The 24,302-nt window shown below is 34.3% G+C and overlaps 1 protein-coding gene across 10 annotated transcripts in view; it reads left to right on the top strand.

The window, feature by feature from the left end:
* RIMS2 (regulating synaptic membrane exocytosis 2) overlaps window positions 1-24,302 on the top strand; it is a 494,921-nt gene that overhangs the window by 261,747 nt on the left and 208,872 nt on the right. For 5 of the 10 annotated variants that reach the window (XM_072852067.1, XM_072852057.1, XM_072852056.1 and 2 more), the window contains exons 7-13: window positions 3,443-3,651; window positions 5,034-5,153; window positions 6,993-7,092; window positions 7,893-8,016; window positions 13,046-13,092; window positions 14,312-14,424; window positions 20,139-20,186. In XM_072852067.1, coding sequence (XP_072708168.1) covers window positions 3,443-3,651; window positions 5,034-5,153; window positions 6,993-7,092; window positions 7,893-8,016; window positions 13,046-13,092; window positions 14,312-14,424; window positions 20,139-20,186 — 761 coding nt within the window. Of the gene's footprint in view, window positions 1-3,257; window positions 3,326-3,442; window positions 3,652-5,033; window positions 5,154-6,992; window positions 7,093-7,892; window positions 8,017-13,045; window positions 13,093-14,311; window positions 14,425-20,138; window positions 20,187-24,302 lie in introns of all 10 variants that reach the window. The other 5 variants (XM_072852060.1, XM_072852059.1, XM_072852063.1 and 2 more) reach the window with 2 other exon arrangements.

Raw genomic sequence — 24,302 nt, 5'->3', positions numbered from 1 at the left:
GAAGTTTTTTAAATTTTAAGTTACACTCCCAATAATTTATCCCTCTCAATAACTTAAATAATATGTGATATCAATAATATCACATATTATTGTATGCATTTATGTATGTAGATTACTATTTTGGATAGCTCTATTAAAAAAAAAAGGATCCAGAATTTCTTTCTCTAATGGAAAGTCAGTGTGTATGTTTCAAATGTGGGTGTCTGTATGCCAGATTGTTAGAGCTCAACACTGCTCAACATTTGCTCATATAAACAGCTATAGGATGAACTTATATATGTACAGCACATCTGTACTGTAAAGTACAGTTACAGGAAAGCTAATTTAATTTCTGTCTTTGAGTATATGCCTATATGCACATATTGTGGACATGAAAGTAGTAAGTGAAGACTGTACCAGTTTTTGGTGACTAGTTATATGCACATTTGCAGTGGTATATGCACATTTGAATGCGTATATGCTCAGTACATCTCAGAGGCCTCAACTTTTCAATAACTTATTTTCCTATTTTTAAGAAGTTGTTTTCTATGTAGACACACAAGTGAAAGTTCAGTTTGATAGGAATCTTTGCTCTTGACAAGCTCATGCAAGACTGTATAATTGATATGGGAAAAGTCATGAACAGGAGAGCTGGCAAAGCCATCATGGGTTTCATAAAGTACAGGTAACGTGCTATGTTCACTGTAGAACAGCAAGGACATAACAGCTATACTCCCAGATTCCTTTCTGGTGACTTCTTTTGGATTATAAGTGATAGTCAGATTGTTGCTGAGAATTGTAAAACCTTAAAAAATTACCAGTAATTTGCAGTGGTGGATTCTTAATGCCTAATGGTAGATATCTACATTTAAATTTAGTCATTTCAGTGAAAATACACCATTTCTCAGAAACAGTCAGGAATTAGAATCAGTAAGAATGATGAGTTTAAACTGTTCTGCTTGTAAAGCCCATTTTATTTCAGTGCTTTACTCCTAGAATTAGGTACCAAATTATAGGGAACCAAATTACAACTTTTTTAGTCAGACTTTGGTTTTGGATACAGCAGTTGTATTGATGACACAGAAAAAAACTGCTGGGAAAAACAGTATGGACTCATGTGCCTTTAGTTCATGCAATTAAAGTTGAGAAGTCATCATTAGTGTAATTAAGTGAGTTTTCCTCACTTAAGATCCATTTAAAAATATATTTTAAAATGAGGATTTGTAAAACAGGCAATATGTAGACCGGAACTCTTGTGATCTGGATATCTCTAAACGTGTATTTGTGCAGTAAAGGCTAGATCTTCATAAGCTCACTGATGATTTCACTCAGTTCCTCTGAAGCAATGTCTTTGGAGACAGAGGTAAGACAGCACTGGAAATTCCATGCCAGCAGTAGCTTTTGCAAAATCTTATTAGCTTTCAAAAGAATATTTCTTTTCCCTTTAGCAGGATAGCCACACTTTTATGTGTAATGTAGTCAAGTTGTTAACTGTCATGAGAAAGCAGTTTTGGTGAGAATTTCCCATTTTAAGATGTTATCTTCCTTTCAAGAATCAAGAAACACAGTTAATACATTTACAGCAGGCCCATTTATTACTTAGAAAATATGAATGAATTAAAACTTCAAAATAATTTCATGAGGTCCCTTACCACTGTTTTTATGAAATCAAAGGATATTTAATATTCTACAATATTTCTGCAAAATGTAAGGAACTAAGTTCAAAGTGTCTTTTTGAAAATAAAACCTTTGTATTTGCACATTTCCTTCTTTAAAATGAAAATGAGGCTTGATTTTTTTTTCCATATAGCATATGCAAGTCTATATATTAGGAGAAAACAAGTGAAAAAAGATCATATTCCTCATTGTACATAATATCCCTCTGAGAAGACTATATTTTACTTTTCTAAAGCATATATTAGCTTTTTGTAGCTTAGTTTTATGGGGCTGTATCCTCAAATCATCTCTGTAAAGTTTTCTAGACAAATGTTAAGACTGTGATTAGACTTATTAGTTATATTTCACCAACTTATTGGTGTAGTTTCAGAGGAATAGGTTGAGCAATGTCAAAGCAGGATCTGAAGTAATGGAAACAGAAAAATGTCGTTTGTGGTCTGTACTAAAAAGAGCAGAACTACTTTGGTTTAGTGTTCTTTTGGTCATGAAATTCAATAGAAAAGTCAACATTTTTTCCTGCATACAATACTATCAAAATATTATGTAGCATGTAGTAACAAAATATTTTTCATGTAACATGTAGTAACAATGGTGGGGGGAAAAAAAAAGAGAGAAATGTAATAATGCATAATGTGTGGGCATAATGTACAATTTAAAGTAACTACATAAAAGAGAATATTTTATTAAAATACATGAGTCATTCTCCAGGTCTATGGACAGCAGCATTAATTTAGACCTTTTCTTTAAAACTGTTTTTTAAACCTGTCTTCCTACCATGTGTCTGCCATACAGGTTAAATTCTGATTCTATAACATATATATATATATATATATATATATATATATATATATATATTTCGTCAAAACCCTACACATTTATTCCCATTTACGAGGTACCTGTACTTACTAGAATTCTTCCTGATATTTAACCAGTAGACATTTCTCTGGGAATTTCAAGCAAAGTTAACATGCTTCTTTATCTAAAAATATTTTCTATATTTGTCTTTCTTATCAATCTATCATATTTAACCTTCCTTAAAACACCATTTACTGTATAGCTGAATATAGAGTACCATTGTTTTAAGTATTTTATTGAAGTGATTAGAATAAATACTAGTGTTAGAAAAGCAAAGAAATACATTCCTTAAGACAAAACCATTTCTTTAGATTATGATGAAAACTCATTCCATATTCAAATGCTTTCCTTTCTGGAAATTCTGTTAGGAATACAATACAATTTGCCTTTTCATTTTAATTCATTTAATTTAATTTAATTCAAGTAATTTTATAGAAACAGTTAAAAGCTCTGAAGCAATGATGCTTTACATTGTACATAATGTAATGTACGATATGTACACTGTACCTAATTTTATGCACATGTAGACACACACAAACGTACCTCCTTCCTCACTGTATTTCATATTCCATGTACTGTGTTGTTGGAGCCTTAGCTTTTTCTTGGAAGCACTTTGCAAGTCCTGCTAGCAGAGGTTATAAATCACGATAGGATTATCAGAAGTCTTTACAATTTTACTGTATCTTTGTCTGTCCTTTCTTTCACCTTTCCTTTACTGCACTATCTTGTCTGTCTGATTCTCACAGGAGACATGGATTACAACTGGTTGGACCATACGTCTTGGCATAGCAGTGAGGCATCCCCAATGTCTTTGGTGAGACATGTGGAGCCTTACCATTTAGTTTCCTTTATCATTTCACATTTTCTTTGTTTTATTTACACCTTTGCATGTTTTCTTTTTTGTATCTTTTTTTTTATTCCACACCTATAGGGGACAGTCAAAGGGGAAAAAGAAAAACTAGTGAGCAGGCAGTTTTGTTGGATTCTAACACCTTATCCGAGAGGCAAAAGAGAATGGTGTGCTTTGGTGGCCACTCTTTGGAAGAGGACTTGGAATGGTCTGAGCCTCAGATAAAAGACTCTGGGGTAGATACGTGTAGTAGCACAACTCTAAACGAGGAACATAGCCATAGCGAGAAGGTACTGAGATTATGGAGCCTGCATTTTAACCTGCTCATTTGGTCTTTGTTTGCTCTCTGTCACTCATTAAAATAGTGCATAAAATAAAAGATAGGGTGTTTCTAGAGACAATGTAGCATTTCTAAAGGTGCAGAAAAGAAAAACAAATGAAAAGTCTCTGCATGCTTGCAGCCTAAGAAGAAAATTGAGAGGCATAAAGGACTGTTGTTCTTACAGTTGCATAATAGCATATCATGGTGTTACCTTCAAGTGTAAAGTAATTAACAATAAGGATTCTACTGATTGGCTTATTTGATTTACTATGTTCAAACTCCTGGGGCTGAAATTAAATTAATAGTTTAAACTCCAGGTGGAAAAGGGAGAAAATTGGGTCTCTCTGCACAGAAAAAAGTTGTTTTTCTTTTTTCCCTTTCACTGTCATGGTTGTTCTTTTGTTTTGTTGCCATGCCATTTTTGTGCAGTATTGTGCAGAATTAAAGGCTTTGCCATCTGCTTTGGTATTTTTTATTTTTGCTTTCTGTTTGGTGGAGATTATGATAAATCTTTTTAGAGTTATTAGTTGTAATGGGAGCAGATTTGTCTGTGCCTGCTAATTTTGCATGAAATAGAGCATGACATAGTATTTATCCGTGAAAAAGTGCTATGATTACACAAAATAAAATGTTAAAATTGTATTAATTATGCCAATGTATAACTGTGCCCATGTATAGTAATGGAATAATGACGTTCACTGTAACTATGCTTCATATATGAAGTAATTATTCCAAGAAAGAAACAATACATTTAAATAGAGTAATGACTATACCTTTTAATGTATTCTATAATTTTTAATATACTACTACTGAGAGAAAGTAAAACACTGAAAAAGCTTGTCAGTCTTAGAGAAAACTGACACGTTTGGAATAGCGGAAAAAGAAAAAATGTCTTACATCAAATTTCTGTTTTGAGTTAAACTTCTTTTTTATAAAATTCCTATACTTCTTTACTATAAGATTACTATAAAATTACTTTTATACTAGACCTCTACAGTTGTTTTTGTCAGTACTCAGGTGTGATTGTCATTGTGTGTAGACAACTATGTATAGTTGTCTATATCTGTCTAATCATCAAGATGCAAAGATTGTTCTAGATATTTACAAATTTGATTTAGTAAAATAGATAATGTTATTAAATATTAGAAATACATTGTGATGGACTATATGTCCAAATAAATCTTTTCCAGAACAGTTTTCTGTCATTCTGTCATTCAATTACATTAAATATTAGTGTAATCATAATACTTTCATGGCATTTTAAAAATATATCAGGAAATGAAGTGTATTACTGCAATATTTTTCTTTAAAATCCTATTCACTGTATTTTCCGTTAACACCATATGATAGCATCCAGTAACTTGGCAACCATCCAAAGATGGAGACCGTCTCATTGGTCGGATTTTGTTAAATAAACGACTAAAAGATGGAAGTGTGCCTAGAGACTCAGGAGCAATGCTTGGATTGAAGGTTGGTAATGAATAATTTTGGAACTAACAACTCTCTCAGTTAAACTAGCTACCTTTATAATGAAAGTGTTCTCATATTATATAGTGTATGTATACCAATATCTATAATGTCTTATTCTCAAAATTACAATATGGAGACATTTTATATTCAGTTACCAAGAGTAATTTTACAGGGTCCCTGACAGGCTCAAAAAATTGTATTTTTCAGAAAGACTAGACATGTTTTCACAAGTTTGCTGAGAATATCTGCTCTGCAAGTTACTAATTGCATCCTTGCTGGGCCAGCCAAGCCCTGTCCGCTTTCTTCAGTATTGAGCATTGCACCATGCTATAACTTCTGTTCCCTAAAAGAGGGGAGAAATGTGAAAAATAAATTATATCTTTTGAAGATCTGGGGGACATCTGGAAGTTAATGACATTTCAATCCAGAGCAGAGTCTGCCAATAGAAGAGCCTGTTTCTGGATGTTTTTTCCCCTCTGATTGTTTGATTTGCTACATTTTAAATATACAAGACAGAAAATTATTTAGTGTTTATTGTATATTGTCACAAAGTAATGTGTTTGCATCTTTTCGTGATGCAGTACTCTTCAAACATATATATGCTAGCTCATATCTTGATCTCATTTTTGTGTGATATTATTATTTGCAGTTCCAGAAATACAAGAATGAGAATGAATTACACAGTAAAAGAAACAAGCATGCATTTATTTTGAATCAACGTCCTTGTTGTGAGAAAACATTAAGAAGTTTGATTAATTCTCCATTCTCTATTTAGCATGACACTGACTTCACTTTGAGTACACAGATTAGGCTATAGTCATACACTGTAAATATTGATTAAATCAGTGTAGTTACATGTAAGATATACTAACATGCTTTGGAAATTTTTAAATTTTTTATTTAATTGACAAATTATGGTATTTTGGAGTTCGTGGAGAAGGCAGCTGAGCATCACTTTAGGTATGTGTGTTACTGTCTTAATGTCAGAAAATGCAAGTGAAGAGACTAACAGTGCCACACTGTAGTATTTTTTGTTTAAACTTCTATGTATAAAATTCTAAAATCTTCTGTTATAAAGATGAACTCTTCACTGAGATTCATGAAAAGCTTAGACTCAAGAATAACTACTTTTTAATCTCTATAGATATCTGAAAAGAGTAATTTTCAGCAGTTATTCCTGACCTGAATTTTCAAATATTTACATTATTGAAAGTAACCTAAACTGGATTTAGTATTACAAATTTTAAATCTCAATATGAAGACTTTTAAGAAGCCTTAAGAATTTGAAGATTATGCAGTTATAACTGACTCTGATATTTGAATCTCCTGATTCTAAGACTAATGGTAAGGTCAAACCTGTTGAAGGTTCCTGTAGAGAAATCTTCAGTATGACAAGTATTTTCATCTGACTTGCCCAGCCAAAGTGGTTTTGATTAATTGATAGAGACGTTTGATGCTTAGTGTGAACATCATGAGTTCTGTTACATTAATATATCTGTTTTCAGTTAAAAAGTATTGAAGTAAGCAGCCTAATGACCAATACCTTACTTTTTTTGGGTGGTAATTTATAATACAGTGAAATACCATACATATATTTGCTGAAGTATAAAAGCTTTAGCATTCTGTATTTGCATTGTGTTTAAATTACACAAATAGGCAGAATAGGTACAAACATAACCTGTCATAGCCAAAATTCTGTGGTGTTTTTTTCAAGTGTATCTGTCTTACCTGGGCTACCTGAAAACCAAGGAAATAATTTAATTCTTCTTTCTGTTGCCAGAACATTTAAGTCATTTAAAATAATTTTCGTTCTATGAAAATACTTCCTCTTTGAAACAGGTAGTAGGAGGAAAGATGACTGAATCAGGTCGACTCTGCGCATTTATCACCAAAGTTAAAAAAGGAAGCTTAGCTGATACAGTGGGGCATCTTAGACCAGGTATGTATCTACTATAGATCTATATTGCCGAGTTGCTTTTCTAAAGGTGATAACAAACAAGCGAGTTTAATTAGATGTGAAATTGTTAAATAGGTGTGATGAACTACTGCAGAATTCAACCTGACATTAAGTTACTAGATTATTGACATTATTGCTTTTGTAAAATATATAAATTCTCATGTTGTTAAAAATAATATTTTAACATTTTTATTCACATTTTTGTACTCAAAATAATATTCCACTGGTGTCCTGCCCAGTCATTTTGTGGTGTATATTTTATTTAGAGCAAACCAAGCTATTACAAATGTGTCAACAGAACCAGCTCAGCTAAGAAACTGCTTCTATCCCCACATGCAAACCATGGATTGCTAGATTGGAGAATGTGCAAGAAATAGAAACTGTTAACATAAGAACTTTCTGAACCTTAAATACTAAACTTGTAGAGGTAAATGGATCTGCAAAATAGTAAGTTGATGAGATATGCTCTTTTAAATATCTGCATTTTCTAAAGAGCATGTTGGGGTTTCTTTTAAGCCACAGCTGCCAAAGCGAGTAAGAGCTATATCTATTTCAATAGGGGTCCTACTTACGATATTATTGTTTCACTGAACTTTACATAGTTGAAGTGGAGCTGCAGAAAACCTTTAATACTCAGGGTTTTCCTGTATGGAGGACTCCAAACTTGTTCTATAACACAAGTTTCACAATTCAGTAAACCAACAGTAGAAGGGCTTAAATTGTCATTGTAAGTACAGTTCACAGCAGATGTCCTAAGCAGAGTGTTATTACTGAAAATATAGGTGATGAAGTATTAGAATGGAATGGAAGGCTACTACAAGGAGCCACCTTTGAGGAGGTGTATAACATCATTTTAGAATCCAAACCTGAGCCACAAGTGGAGCTTGTCGTTTCAAGACCAATAGGGTAAGTAATTTTGTAAATTTTTATATTAAATATGATTTAAATGTTGCTAAATTTCACTTTTAGGGCAGAGTATATCGAACAGATTCATAAACATTGTAAACAGTAAAACTGTATGCAAAATTCTGTAAACCAAACGCATAGCTAGAATGATAGATCACACCAGTAAGTAGAAAGAACTGGTGTGAAAACCTGTATTCTCTGAGAGAGTTCCAGGCATTATCTGCTAATACGGTCAAAAACAGGTTCCCTTCTATGGTTGTTTAGTTGGTGACCCAGCCTATATTGGCTCTAAAACTGTGGTTATACTCTTTGTTGTTGCAATTCTTGATTAGTAACTTGAATCTTGGTTTTTATTTCTCCATTCCCATTTTTATATAATATATAAAATTATATATTCATATTTGGTCTATGAACTGATGATGAACTCTATTTACTGAGGATCTGCAATGTAGAATTTTGCCCAGAATACAGTATGCTAATGACATAATCAATATGCTTTGGAAAGTCTCTAATCTACATTCTATTCATCTTCATCTATGAAATCTATTAAATTATTGCTTGTTATCTACAGAGAACGTATCTGAATGAATAGCTAGCACTAGTGCTTGTCTAAACTTTGTGGCACTTTTTCTTTGGTGCTTCACATTGCCCAGTTTTCTTAACTTTCAGACCTACCTCTCAATGTCTAAACTTAAATTTTCCTTGCATAGCAATAGGGCATTTCTAGTTGCTTTGGTATATTAGACTGCAAATACTTCCTCTTCTTCATCTGTTCTTTTTCTTCCAAGTTCCTACAGCCTACAGTCACATCCATCCTTTTTTTACTTCTCCATTGGAAGTTTCATAGCTGATCACACCAGGGCTGTGAAGAGAGGGATGCTTGTCACTGAATTTGAAGATGCTTACAGTTGTTAAGAATTTTCTCTTTTCCCCCACAGAATTTATCATGATATATATGACACAACTGGACAGGTTGCTAGGTAATCTCATCTAAGCTCCCTTTTCCACGTGAGGTTGGACCAGATGGTCTTTCAAGATCCCTCCCAACCTGGGCTGTTCTATGATTCTATAATTATAATTAATTATAATTAGTAAATATATTTATCCCTTTATTTTGTATAAGATGCACACAGTTATCTTACCTTCATACAAGAAAGCATGGGTAACACAACAACTAAAAATTAAGAAGTACTAAAAAAAATCTAGAATGATATAATCTGAGGATGGAATTTCAGTAAGGATAATTTGTTATGGGTTCAGCTATAATAGGAATTTACTGTATTTGACGCATCAGGAACTTAATGTGTAGGAACTTAATTTGGTTTGACAATTTTAAACGATCTTGATAATAACAAAAACTGCTTTATCTTGTCAGTGAGATGAAAGGTTATCTCCTACCTACATATTGAATTGCAACCCCTTTTGGGTAAAGGCTGTATCATCTGTCTTATCCTTAAAAACCTTTGCATAACTTGGGAGTTGTAGGTATAATAGTAATGCTAAGGGACAGACTACATTGCTAGAAGAATATTGTCTCAGAAAAGGAGGTTTCAAATTCATTTCGTACAGGTGTAAGCTCTCTCATAGTTTTTCTCAAACAGAAGTTTATAGAAAAAGTTTCAAGGAACTGCTCACATCTTGAAAATATTCATTTTTTTTCTCTTTCTACATTCTCTTCATTGTGTGAAACCTCTGTATTCTTTCCTGTGCTTTTATATTTATTGTCTGTTGTTTACCTTCCTTATCATCATGTCTTCTGTTATGTTACCATGTGCTCCACCTGCTGTCACTAGAGCAGCTCATCTATAATTCCTTAAAGAAAGTGATGTGGGCTCTCAAGACGCCTTCTTCAGCATTAACTGCTTGCCACATAGTCTGAAGAACTGAGCCAGATCAGGGCTAAAAAAGTTGTTCTGTGTACTTGATTCCCAGTGTCTTTTTGCAGTGGATGTAAAAGAGGGTTTTCACCTCCAAAACTCCAGTTACTAATCTGAACGGGTTTATAACTGAAGTCTCAGTGATGAATATTTTCTGCAAGTTGGTAAGGTTTTAGATTCTGGTTAGATGTATGTAACTCTTCCGATTTTGATATTAACAATATAACTTGAGAAATGTTTTTCATGAGATTTGAGCTGATGAACTGGTGAACCATATTAACTTCTCAGTTTAGGAGATTTCTGGTCGTAATCAAATGGACGATAGAAATTAATCTCTTATGCTTGCCCAAGGAAACATAACACCATAGGTCTGTGTTCTGCCACAGGGAATAAAGTTTCAATGTATTTAAAATCATTAAAAGTTCAGATTTACCTGAAGTGATAATTATTTTGATTAGAATAATTGATGGCCACTTGAAGGATTTAAGTTTTGTTTTGAGGTATATCCTATTACTTATAAAGAGAGTCTCTTGGTGGTTTCATGGCAATGCACTAACTCATGCCAGAAATCTTCAGACAGTTACTGGCAATTAACTTAGTTGAGAAAGAGAACCTGTTGTCATATCCTCATATTCTGAATACAAAACCAAATTCCAGTAAACATGATTGTTAGTTCTTCTTCATTTTATTATGGGCTGACTGCTATGAAAACTGAAGATGGCAAGCTAAGCTGATAAAGGAAGATAAAATGGAAAGCTCCTTTTAAAAAAAATGATCATACCATTTTGGCATGCAATTTATCCCTTTTTCTATCTTAAAATAAAAGTTGATGGCCAAGTTGCTATTTCATGTGAGCTGGCTTTTTCTTATATGCAAGAACTTACCTATTTTCTGCTTTCTATTTCTCAGAAATAGTTATTTTAAAATGCATGTTATTTTCATAGTTACTACTGTTTTGAATGTGGAAGGAATGATGCATTGTGTTTTATTAATTATTCTATACAATCTGCTTGCAATGGAACATATCTGAAAATGTAAAGAGATGCCTAAAAGTACTTCTGCTTCTCCTACGTCTGTTTATCTCAGTGAGAGCTCCTTGTAAGAAATACCATTCACACTACTGTGAAATACTGGAATCTGTATGCTTTAGGAACATAAATGATAGTGTTCAAAGCTTTCAAGTTTATTGTTTTAGCTATCTGTAGAAAACTCATGTTCAATCTGTTCACAATGATACATGTTTTCAAGGTTTTCTTCTCAAAATCATATGACAGAAATACTTTTCTAAAATTACAGGTTAGGTTCAGGAGTGTATTTCTGAGTAAAGTAATAGGCGAGTATTGGGTCCCTTTATAAGTTCTAGTTATCAAATACGCAAACTTAAATATTTACTTCTTCAATAGCCCCTGTAAGTTTCCAGCATGTTTTGCTTACTAACAGCAGAGACTGATTTTTTCTTGTCTACAGTGGGCAGTTACACCCGTTGCATGCCTTCTGATTAATTTGCATTATTGGGTACTGTGCATCAATTCACTTGGAAAGATTCCTCAATCTGTTTAGTAAAGCTATCTTTCTAGTGAGCCTTGAAAAATGTTTGGAAACCATATACCAAAAAGAAACTAGATAAGTTTTATTTATAAATAGTACAGACTCTTTTTTTCATTGTATGAGACAGTAGATATCACTGAAAGCATTTTTAACTTTCCCTTCCTTTTCACATACCTTTGTGGTGGGTTGACCTTGGCTGGCCACCAGACACCCACCCAGCTGCTCTCTCCCTCCCCCTCCTCAGCAGGACAGGGTGAGAAGATAAGACAGAAAAGCTCATGGGTCAAGATAAGGATAGGGAGATCACTCAACAATTACCATCATGGGCAAAACAGACTTGACTTGGGGAAGATTAATTTAATTTATTAGGCATTAATAACAGAATAAGTTAGTGAGAAGTAAAAACAAAGCTAAAACCACCTTCCCCTCACCTCCCTTCTTCCCAGGCTCAACTTCATTCCTTTGTTCCTGACTCTTCTACCTCCCCCCGCCGAGCAGCGCAGGGGATGGGGAATGGGGGTTGCGGTCAGTCCTCCTCCCCCTCCTTCTTCTCTGACCTTGGTGTCTGCAGGGATGTTTCTCCCATGGTTTTTTTCCTCTTCTCTCTCACAGCTGCTGCACAGCTTTTTTTATCCTTTCTTAAATACGTTATCACAGAGGCACCACCACCTTGGCTGACAGGCTCAGCTCTGCCCCGCGGTGGGTCCCTTGCAACCGGCTGGAACCGGCTGTGTCTGGCATGGGGCAGCCCCGGCCTCTCCTCACAGAGGCCACCCCCGCAGCCCCCACTGCCAGCGCCTGGGCACCGACACCCAATGCAGCCTTGAAGAAACCAACTGCACTGAAACACACATCATGACTTTAAATATTGTTCTTGCTGTGACTCAGAGCTGAAGCTCTTCATCTTGCTTGGTTTTGCTCCAATACCAAAATTATTTATTAGCATATTGATAGTTTTTATTAGCATATAGTAATGTTTGCCCCTCATAGTAAGAATGTGCCCCTTTGGGGGGTGGGTGGGCGTAAAGAGGTACTTAGTCATTGCGACGGAGTGCTTTAAAATTACATAGCTGTACACACAATTTAATACAGGTGATGCCACATCTCATGTATATGCAAGTATGCAATTTTGCCAAATGAAATTGCTCATCTTATTTAGTCATGGAAAAGGTAAGATTGTCCAAATTTGGGGGTCAAGGACAGTAAAGGACATATTGGGATATTCATTATTGGCAGTCTAATATGTTTGAGTGAGGGTCCAATAAATTTAATTAATGTATAATTTCATAATAAAATCTACTACTCACAGTTTTAGTCTACCATTATCTCTGAGATTGTTCCTTTTTTTATTTACTGAATTATTTTATTTGTGATTGTGCAACCTCTCTCCTGCATTCACCAAACCACTTGTTCTGTAGGCTTTAATTTGCCACTGAAATTATTTTGGATAAAAGATAAATCTTCCTGATGGCTGAAGACAGCCAGGGGATCATATGCCTTTCCTGAGGCATTCCATGGTGGCTTGAGAAGTGTTACAGTGTAATTGAAATTTGAATATGCTTGTTAGATAAAGGATCAGCCTGTCTTACTTTTCCTGATTTCAGGGACATTCCCAGAATACCTGACAGCACACATGCACAGCTGGAGTCCAGTAAGTTTCAATTGTGGGGTAGGAAAATCTTCTCTCTCTTTTATGTAAGCACAAATAGATTGAAAAATGTCATCTGCAGTCAGTATAGCTCTCATCCCTTTGTCCGTATTTGTCTCAATATGTCATCTTACTGTATTATGTACATACCTTTGTTTAATAATAAACTATCAAAAGCCAGGATATTTTGATTTAGGCTTGACATTTGGTTATGAGGTTAGGCTCTTTTTGATTGAAAAGAAAAGCATAATTCTAACTAACTGATATACAAGAACATTAATAGTAATTTTTAATTTTCTGTTTTGTTGTTTTGCATTTCAGTTGAACCTTATAAACTGAAAATGGGGATTAAATGTTCTTTGTTTACAACCTGAGAGATAGCTACTTTGAAATCAGTATAGTTCTGCTTTATTAAAATCATTCAGCACTCTTTAAATTGGCAAAACCAGTATTTCATGTGGGGAAAAATAACTTGTTTTTTGGCTTAGATCTGATAAGATGGATTTCAGCCTGGAGTTATTTTTTATCATTGTTTTAGAAATCTTTTATAATAGAAGCCATGAATAAATGCAGTGGCATAAACTTGATTATAATAATATGAAAAACTCCTCCAATAACTTTTCACTGATGAGCCAAGTCTTAAAATAAAATCCATTTTATGTTTTGAGATGTGGAATGTCTTTTGTATTTATAAAAATACTTTACTTTCACTCTATGTTTTATATGTCAAAACTTGTCCTCTGTCAGTTTGCAGGCCTTGTAGATTTGAAATAAAATGCACAAAAAACATTACATGCATCTTGATGTTTTTGTAAAAATCTAATTAAAAATTAGTCTGATTGTACAAGATAATAAGTGCCCTTCAGAAGACTGAATTCCTTTGACCACAGTGGTCAAAAGAAAAAGTAACTTTACTATTTAGGAATTTTGGGCCTTCAAGTCACTGACATAATCACAGTCAGAATAATCTGAATAAACTATTTTTCATTCTATATGCTTCAGTTGACATTTGGCAGCTATAATAAACTTGGAAAGCTTTTGATTGCATCTGAGCACCAAAAGATTGGGTATCATTATTTGGTATTTTTAAATAGATTAAAAAATGATATTTATAACAACTTTATTGTATGTTTGGTTATATTTGTACAATTTTTCTTTAAAGAACATTGTGAAAAATGTGTAAGTGCTACTATTTATAAAATATTTTTATTTATAATTACAGGTTCTAGTTCATTTGAATCTCAAAAAATGGACCGACCTTCTATTTCAGTGACTTCTCCTATGAGTCCTGGCATGTTAAGGGACGTTCCACAGTTCTTGTCTGGACAACTTTCAGTATGTAAACATTTCATTAATATTAATGTTGTGCTTTTTGCAGCATATACAACTCTCACTGCAGAGTGCAAACTACCTCTAACATAAATTTCTTGTTAAACTAGCTGCATTTTTTGGTTAATGCTATATATCTCAGTTTAAGCCATAGTCTTATAAGGACATTCCTTTTTATTAGCTTTTGGAAATTTTATATAAGTGGAATTAGATCTATATACATATATTTATCTAGTAAGCTAGACTGGTAGTGTCAAATTTTCAGAAAGGCCTAATCTTGGCCTCCTGTTATGTTTGTGCCATTGAGTGTATACACTTTTTCAACTGTAACACTTACATGTACAGTTGGTAGATTTTATTAGCTGTATGCTTAGGCATTAATATTGCTTATTTCTTATGCACTAGCTTTCATATATACCTTTCCCTATGATTGTTTACTAATGTATTCTTTGTACTGGTGTTACTCACTTTTGTTCTTCACTCTCATTGAGAACAAAGTTCATCACATGAATGTTTTCTTTAAAAGGGTAATTTTTTGTACTAAATTGAAGAACTTGGGTTTTGTACGCCTTTCTGTGTCATTTACAACTCCAAAGTGTGATTTTTCAAAAGTGCTCTGTTGTGGCCTGGTACACGTTGAAAAGGAGAGGAAAGTGGAATGGAAGCAGTGGAAAACTGGTGTTAAACAAGTTTGAAAATGTCACATTCATATTTCTTCCAAGTTGTTTATGTTAAGATAATGAGTGCGCCATAAAAATATGCATAAAATCTTAGCAGACTGTTTATAGGTCTTACAGAAATGGTTTATGGTATTGATAGAAGAAAGAACTATTTTTCTGTCTGTTCAGCAGCCATGTTGGCTCCATTTTGCAATGCATGAGACATTATTTGTTTTGCTCATCAGACCAGCCATCTACCATATGTAATTTTTAATTTTCTGTAACTGTTGTACTTAACTACTTTCAAAGACTCAGTCCTTTGGATAAATGGAAAACTAGAAATCTTGACTGTAGAGTGCAGAATGCTTTGCACAAACTACAATGACAAGGGAACATCAACGTGAACTGTCAAAATACACAGACTGAAGTTTCTAAAAACCAATTTAGTTTTACAAGACAGCAAAAATTGTTGATAGTGGAAACAGTGGGGAAAGAAATCTCTTTTGGCTAAACCTCATAAAAGATTAGGCTGTCAAAAAGTTTTGGTTCCTAGCTCCCAGCATGAAATTCAAGACCCAGAGTTAGCTGCTCCAACATCCAATGCACACGCTGTGGAATGATGATCCAAATAGGAACCACACAGAACTGACTTCCTCACTTTCTCAGTTGCAGAAACAAAATCTTCAGGAGTTTAAGATTAGGATTTATTAGTAAAGTCAGTAAGTCTGTTGATTTTGTGGTTTGATAGGATATTGCAGTTTGAGGTGCATAACAATTGTATCAGGAGATTTGGATGTATATTCTAATTTACTGAGAATAACAGAATTTGCAAGGTTTTATATCTCAGAAGGGCATATAAATTCGGTGTTTAACTCAAGAAGGCATCATTCTTATTTTTAATTATTTTTTGCTTGTTTCAAGATATAGATGCCTTTATTAATAATTTAATAGCATTTCTTTCCATCTAAGGAAACCAAATAATGTTAGGAGACTTTTAAAGATCTTTCCTACGTTTGTCCTCCCTTATGTACTGTTTGCAATTATATACAATACTCCCTACTACACAATATCCTTGTTACCCTCAGAGAGCAGCTCATGTCTGAGAATGCACAACTCCAGTTGACTGACACTGAAGTCAGAAATGCTCAGTAACTCTCTAAGTTGAAGTCCCACTGTCTCAATGTAGACACCTAACATTATTAGACAATTTGAAAATTTGGACACTTATCTTAGCTCACCAGCTAAAGAAAAGTTGGAAATAGCTGTGTTTCATGTTTATCATGTTAATGGCACAATCCAGCTCCTGCTGCTGTTGGCTCAAGGTTTTGGGAGGCTAGGACTAAACCTTTTGATTTGTGAGGAAGGGTGGCTGTCACAATGTCTGAAGATGGTATGGATAGATAGCAACATGGCACCTAACTGGGCACATTGAAATGTGTAGACTAAAATATATTTTTAGAAAAACATGACTTTAAGAGAATTGAAGTATTCTACAGGAACAGTTTTTTCAAAACAGTAAATATCTGTAGTTTCTTTTTGATCTGATATTTTAAGTTCATTTTGAAAAATCACAAATTTTTTTATTTTTCATGTTTGGGGCTTTATGTGTCTTGAAGGTAGTGCAGTTAATAGTTTTTCCCTCACTTTAAAAAATTTTGGTTTCCCATTTTATAACTTTAAAAAGCTTTGAAACTTTGGAAGAGTTAGTGAAAAAAACCAACTCTTTGTAGAGTTGGAGATGTTTTGAAAAATTAGAATGGATTATGAGATTTTCTAATTTTGGACTTTTAGCAAAGGTGAATTAATAGGGAAAAAATAAATTTTAAAAATCTCCTCAAGTTCCAAAAAATATTTTAGTTTGAACACTATGAAATGGATGAGCTTCAGTATTTTGGTTTTCCATGCTTTTAATCTGCTCTTTTCTGACAGAACAGTTGATGGAACACTCATTCGTTCCGAATAGCTACGTGAGATGGAAATGGAAGGAAATATTAAATTCCAAATGTAATTGGGAATGTGCTCTTTATGGTGAGTGCCTGGGCAGGAGAATAACTGCAGAGCCCTGGCGGTAGATGAGGACAGGATGCTGTTCTTTGTGGAAAGTGGAGGGTCAGTTGACATTCTGGGTGATGGCAGCTGAATTCAGACAGGTGTGCTGAATCTGAGGGAATGGATGATAGGCAAGATTTTGGAAGTGTTTTCTGTATTTTCTGTACTTTCAGACAATACCATGTAGTCCTGATGGGCCGTTATTAGGGCAGGTGTAGTTAATGAGCTCTGAAATACAAGAGTTGTGGGCAGAAGTGGAGATACGTACAGTTTGGGTGGAGGTCTGAAGTATTTGAATAAATACTTGGATATATGCATCCTTATTCAGATGATGCTACAGATCCTTCAAGGCTTTTTATACTAATAGTGTTCTGGAATTTATTTCTTTATGTTCAGTATGGTTTTAGCCAGTTTAGCTGCAGTGATGCCTCTCTATTATTCAGGGGTGTGTTTGTCTGTCTGTTCAATCTTCCATGTTTTCCTCTGTATTGGCATTGGTCTGTGTACCTGTTTTCCTCTGTTGAGGTTACAGTGACACTCCAGAGCTGGCTAATAGGATTTCCCATGAAGCAAACCATCTCACATAGCTAGGAAATCTTCTTTCCATTACTAACTATTCTGCTCAAATACATATTTAATTGAAAAAATTATGTGCAGCTACAGTAAACTATTGTGTGTTATAATTTACTAAGGTATAGAATTAATTTTTCTGTATTCTGTGCAGTTTATTTTATGGCATTTTTGATCCACATTGTTCTCTCAGGGGAGTATCTGACTGTTATTGCAATTATCATTTTATTATTATTTGCTTTGTCTGGTTCCTGTTTCTGTGGTTTTTCACTGATTTGTTTTTCCTTTAATATAATTTTGAAAAAGTCAGTATTCTTTGTGTGTTGGTGCTCTTCACTTCATTACTGCATTCTGGCTACTTTTTCAGTCCTGCATGAAAAGTATAACTTGGAATGCTTTTGCAATAGTTGGTTTAGAGACTGATAACATGACTAGAAGACTGTGTAAATGGATACAGGTATAAAATTACAATATTTCATTTTTGTACCGGTGGAAATTCTAACAGAAAAGGGCTGTCATTTATAAAATTAATCTATTTCCTTGTACAGCTGAACCACAGAACCACTGCAATAGATTTTCCATACATATTCAGTTTATAAAGCAATAAAAATACAGGTATATTTATTATAGTTGTAATATCTGTAGCATATTAGAAAGCAGATATTGTACATTGTGAAGGACATAATATGTCAGCATACTGGGGGGATGAGGTCAAGTGTGAGACATGCTTCCCTTCCCCTTTCACCTTTTCATTTTCCCCTTTCTTTTCTCCCCTTTCTACCTCTAGACAAGTAAATTGCTGTTGCTTTAATGTCAAACCCTGGGAAGTTCTAGGTAGTGCACACAATGTGCTTATTGCCTTCCATTTTCCAAGGCAGAATATGGCAGGTGAGGGTCCTTGGTGCATGGTGGGAGATATTCTACCCCTTTTAGAGTTGTGATATTCTGGAATATCTGTATTTCTGTTGTAATACAGAGCAGAAGCAAGCTGAAGATCTACTTTTATTGTACGTGAGTAGGTCACATTCTGGCACCCATACGTTGGGCTATGCAGTACTGCCTGTGCAGCGTGGGGGATAGTGTACAGCTGCTGCACCTCACAGAGCACAGGAGCACATCAGACAAAACCCGTGATCCAGACTGTCAAATTTTCTTACATATCCTCTTGCTTTGGTGTGAGAACAGATTACTTCACACATTTTAAGGAACAGATTTCTCCAGCATCTGTGCATGCCAAGTAAGCAAGGAGGGTGGCAGAACCATCATCACACTGCCTATCTCCATACTTTGAGTACATTTCTTACGGAAGTGAATACTGAGTAGTAGCTTCTTTCTGTCACTTTGAAATAGATCAATAATCTCAGGAGAACCAAGCAGGGAGGTAAAGGAGATTCAAGTCTGTCAGGTTGCTCTGATTGTTGTGACCTACTTCCATGCTCCTCTTCCCCCACTCACTGGCCCTCTGAGGTATCAACATGTGCTCCTGTTCCTGTTCATTCCTCATACTCGGTGCCCTTTCTGTGCCGCTCCATTAGCTGTTGCTCTAAGCTGAAGAGGAGAGTGGTTGGTTGGAGTTTGTAGCTAGTCCAGGAACTTAGGAGCGTTGCCTGTACTGATGTAGCCTTGATGTAGCCACTGGAAGCCACAAGGCTGTATGTGATCTGAAGTGTTACATCGCAAAAAGATGAGTTATAAATGCATCTATGTGTGCAGTGCAACCTACTGAGTTTGCTAAATGCTCTAGATCCCATTTCATGCAAGGGTTTTCTGTATATACCATATGTCATTTCTGTCATGATTGCTAGAGAACTGAAATACATCGATTGTACCTTCCCCCATATAATGCTAATACCAGATAGCACTAACTTTCTTTTAATTGTTTTTAAAGTATTTAGGAGGGCTTTTTACAGAAATGCCTCTTAAAGTTGCAGAAAAGAGAAAAGCTTTTACTTTACTTGCTTTACTCTAGAAAGCAACCAAAGCTGTCAGTGCGTGAACTGTGCTTGTTTCTGTCTCTGAATATGCATCTACAATCTTCCTGAAAGAGATGATCAAGCTGAACTTATGTTTCCTACTCCACTTTTAAATCACACTTTGCTGACCTGCTCCTTTTGTTAATGTTATTTCTAAATCTATTGTAAATGTTATCTGTAGACCTGTAAAGTGAAATCCTTGCTCCTGGGGAATCAGTGGCAAACTTCCTGCTGCTTCCCTAAGGCCAGAATTTCTATCACAGGGTTTTGATATGATTTGGTAACAGATTTGCAGATTTAATTTATGCATTGCATTAAAATATTTGTGTTAGATAAATATGTCATTGGTGTAAAGCTGTGTTTAAAGTAATAGTTGTGTGTCTTTGTTTTTACTTTTGGTCTTTTAGTTTCCAGCGTGTTGTCCTTTTTGGTTTTGTTTTATTGCTTTTTCTTTAATTTTGCTTACCAGAGCCAAAGCCTTAGTAGAAGAACAACGCCTTTTGTTCCTAGGGTTCAGGTAAAGACTTCGTCTGCCTGACAGAAACTAAAGTTGTGGGTTTTTCTTTTGTTTGTTATGGAAAATGCATAGTAGGAAAACGTTACATTATAGTCCGTTTTCCCATATTTTTAGTGTGTTGCTTTAAGCCATATTAACAAGTTTCATGTCATCTTGTGAGCAGCTTGTAAAATTCTGCATGGGGGTTAAAATATTAAATTAAAATTTAAAGAGACAACTAGTTTTTGTTTGCTGTTTACCCAATATTAAACTCATACAGGTTTCAATAGTGATGATGGCTATGCATCCCACATACAAAATGTGTGTACTGTTTAAGCAATAAATAATTTTTTGCTTGAGGTCATTGTATAAAGATGAATGTCTCTTTAAATCATTCATTATCATTACTTAACACATCCTTTTTTGCATTTTCCAAGCAATAGTAGCACCTTGAGTGGAAGACAGGCAAAAAATTTGTACCTTGTTTAAAGAAACAAATTTCTTGTGTGTGAAACTTGGTTCTTGCATTTTAAAAGTACATCCAAATAACCAAAACTCTATTTAGATAAAAAATTAATTCTTCCATTGTGTTACTGAATTTATTTAGCTTTGGTATTCTGTTTAGGTACAAGTTGTTTGCCTTTTTTCATTAGGAAACTCCTAAGGTATTGTAGATTAACGCAAAAGTAGGTTTTACTAATATGTTACAATGCTTATCTTGCTTTGCTGCATGTTTTTCAGTTTTTTGTAAATAGAATATTATCTGCTTTTCTTACAAAATATCTTTATGGAGATGTTAATCTTTTGTGTGGGACCTGTATAAATGTTTCTGTTGTTTGATCAATTGCTCAAGGAAAGATGTAAAGGATGATCTAAATGATCAGAATGAGATTACTAAATTTCATACTGAAATGGAAAAAAAAATCATATATATTTATAAAGGAATTCTAAATAAGACTGTAGGAAAAGGTTTGGTTATGACTCATATTTGATAAAGTACATTTTTTTTCACAATACATTATTTCCCAAAAGTAGTCCTTACAACTGCTTAAATGTAAACTCAAAATAAAAGATCTAAGAAAAAAAAATGAGATTAAAAAAGTAATGTCTTGATAGTATTGTTTTAGGTTAACATACTATTTTGTGCTACTGACATAAACTGGCTTTGTATTAAAAATTTAAAACATCCTTTAGCATGATTTAGAAAGTTCGCTTCTGCTTATGGTAATGAAATCAGAGAAGGGTACAAATTCAATCACAAGTTGTTAAGTAGTTCTTAAAGGTAAATATTGTATATGACATAAGTAGTCTTTTAATATTTATTTTCTTTTTAGATATGTGAAAAATAAATTAATAAATGATATGACAATTGGTTGTTCAATTTAAAAAGGAAATGTCTGCCTGAAACGTGCATATTTCATGAAATACTGTAATGTAGAAGTAACATGTGGTAGTTCCTTATTTTAATCACATTACATAAAATAAAGAAATAGACATAAAAATTGCCAGTTCTACTTAGACTAATATCCTCTAATGAAAAAAAAAATTACTTTGATCAAATTATTATGGTAGTCATTTAAGAATATAAAACAAGTGTAATGCTTGATAGACAATATCCAGCAAGAGGTGAAAGTGTATAAGGCTTACTCTCTCACCTCTGGTTGGATTATTTTTGATGTTGTAGATAAGAATTGTCTTTGGCCCCAATTTTGTTTCTGCACAATGTGCAGTCATTTGTGGACCTCTCTAACAGTTTTTTGCAGAGCTCAGTAACAGTCTAAGCTAAACATAATGTTTGTGACAAGAGTTCCTGAAGAACTCAAAGTTATGACCTTGGCAACATCTTTACAACTAGACTGAAACAAAAAGTCACCCATCTGCCCACTTCTAGTAGGGATGGTAGATAGTTTAAAATGAATTAATTTAAGATATGCTTACATGCAGGCTGCAGAGAAGAACAGAAATTCTCCAGTCATCTTTAAACAAGGGTATTAGAAGCAGTTCAGCAGCAGTGCAGAACTCTGGTTACTTTTTGGCATGAGAAGTTAGCTAACTCAGAGCTCTGAGCTGTTGTTTATGGTTATCAGGAAGTATACATTACATTGTGGGCTGTGGTATAGCTGTGTCTGTAGAATTCCCTACAAGAATGAAGATCTCCAAACATTTCTGTTTATACCTATTTGTTTCATTGCTCTCAACGGGAAATGCACATCTTTATTCTTGCTTGCATCTTCTTTACTTGTTAGTCTGAAACTGATCCTGGTGATAAATGTCCCAGATTCTGGCACAAGTTCCTCTTCCATACTTCTCTCCATGTCATTCCATTCATTTTCTAGTTCTTGTATCACTGGATGGTTTAAAACCTATCATTATTATTGTATTGGGAAGAAAAACACTCAATTTATTTCTTTCCCTACCATGCACCCTTCTCCTGAACTTTTACTAATTCTACAGTACTTGGAAAAGTGCGTATTTATTTCCTGAACTTTTAGATTCAGTTTAGCATGCCAGCAATTTTCTAACTTACAGAGGGATGCTTTGCGATACCTTTGTAGGGAACAATCTGTTCTTAAATTTGTGTTTTCCAGGCAGTATCTCTTGTTTACTTGGTGGATCCTCCTTTTGAGCCAGAGTTGCCATGAAACCACTTTTTTTTTTTTCTAACTTCAAAAATTTCAGACATCCTTTCTGCTTTATACAGAACATCAGTATATTTGATCATGTATAAAAATATATGCATGCGTCTGTTTGGCATTATTGAAATCAAGACGAAGCCACTAAAAAAGAAATTTTTAAAAGAAATCTAGATTAGGGCAGCCTAAATACCTCCATATTTCTCTGGCCTTCATATCCTAGAAGCTCTTCAATTTAACAGCCTTTTCTTGTATTTTTTCCAGCATATCAGACAGCAACTGAAGCAGACAGCAATAATAGTTTGGTTTAGCAACCCTCAGTAGTCAGGATTTGTTAGAGCTGTGTTTACCAACATGCAAAGCTCACCTCAGCTATGCTGAAGACTTTAGCACCTCAGGGCAGTTTCTGCATCTGCATAAGCTTAAGTCCAAATAAAATTATTACTGTAAGCATTTTTAAAAATAAACTGAGAATTTTTTTTTTTTTGCAACAACAGATCCTGGTGATGTATCTCTTGTTTCAGAATAATGCAAGAAAGAAAGAAAAGTAGTATCTCAGTTTCAAAATATTACACTAATAAACAGCTATATAGGTTACATGAGAAATTATAATGAACAACAGAAAAACAAAAATGCCTGGCCAGCTGTCTCTCAAATCCAGTGATGTTTGAGTAGGCTGTGGTGGTAGAAATCAAGCTGCAGGGCAGGTGGTCTCTCCCAGTGGCACAAGTTTTATTTCTTTTCCATGAGATTCGTGAAACAACCCTTATATAACAAATAAAGAAATAAAGTGTAGCATAGAATTAAAAACTTCAAATATTCTCTGTTTTAAAATCTAAAGTTATCACTTATGATATGGTGTGGCCATATGTGCTGTACACAAAACCACGTTAGAATTGCATAGTTAAGCAAAGTCAAGCATTCATGAGATAGGAATATAGAAAGTGGTAATAATAATATCATCTAGATTTTCTTAACTGATTTCCCTTATGCATATGTATTAGAGTATGGGTCCTAATTACATGATTACTTCTTTTCTAGAACTCTAACCTCAATCAGTGCTCTGAATAAAATTTCTAGTTACGATGAGATCTAAAAGAAAAAGGATGAAATCTAGTAAACTGAATTTAGGTGCTTAATTTATATAACTTAACTTATGCTAGCTTCAAATAAGTCTGAGGTGCCTTGGGGAGGAGCTTAGACTTGTCCAATTGAAGGAAAGAACTAAGTACCTCATTATCTGCAGTGAGTGATCCAGCCCAAATAAAGGACACCTATCCCCATTAACTCTATTTGAAACTTAGGCTACTCCAGAGGATGAGTTGATTCTCCAGAGGGAGGTGTCTTCTTCTAAGGCTACAGAGGACCTACAGGAATAGTAGATACCTGCATCCTCACTTCTTAGAATGCAGCACCAGAAATCAGCTTTTATATAGTGTTCTATGTGTAGCAGACTCATTCCAGAAACAGGGCATCTGTGGCTTAAGCTCTGTTTAGACTGAAG

The sequence above is a fragment of the Ciconia boyciana genome, chromosome 2, assembly GCF_034638445.1.
Source record: "Ciconia boyciana chromosome 2, ASM3463844v1, whole genome shotgun sequence".
In the NCBI taxonomy this organism is placed as follows: Eukaryota; Metazoa; Chordata; class Aves; order Ciconiiformes; family Ciconiidae; genus Ciconia; species Ciconia boyciana.
This window is presented reverse-complemented; position numbering and strand designations above follow the sequence as displayed.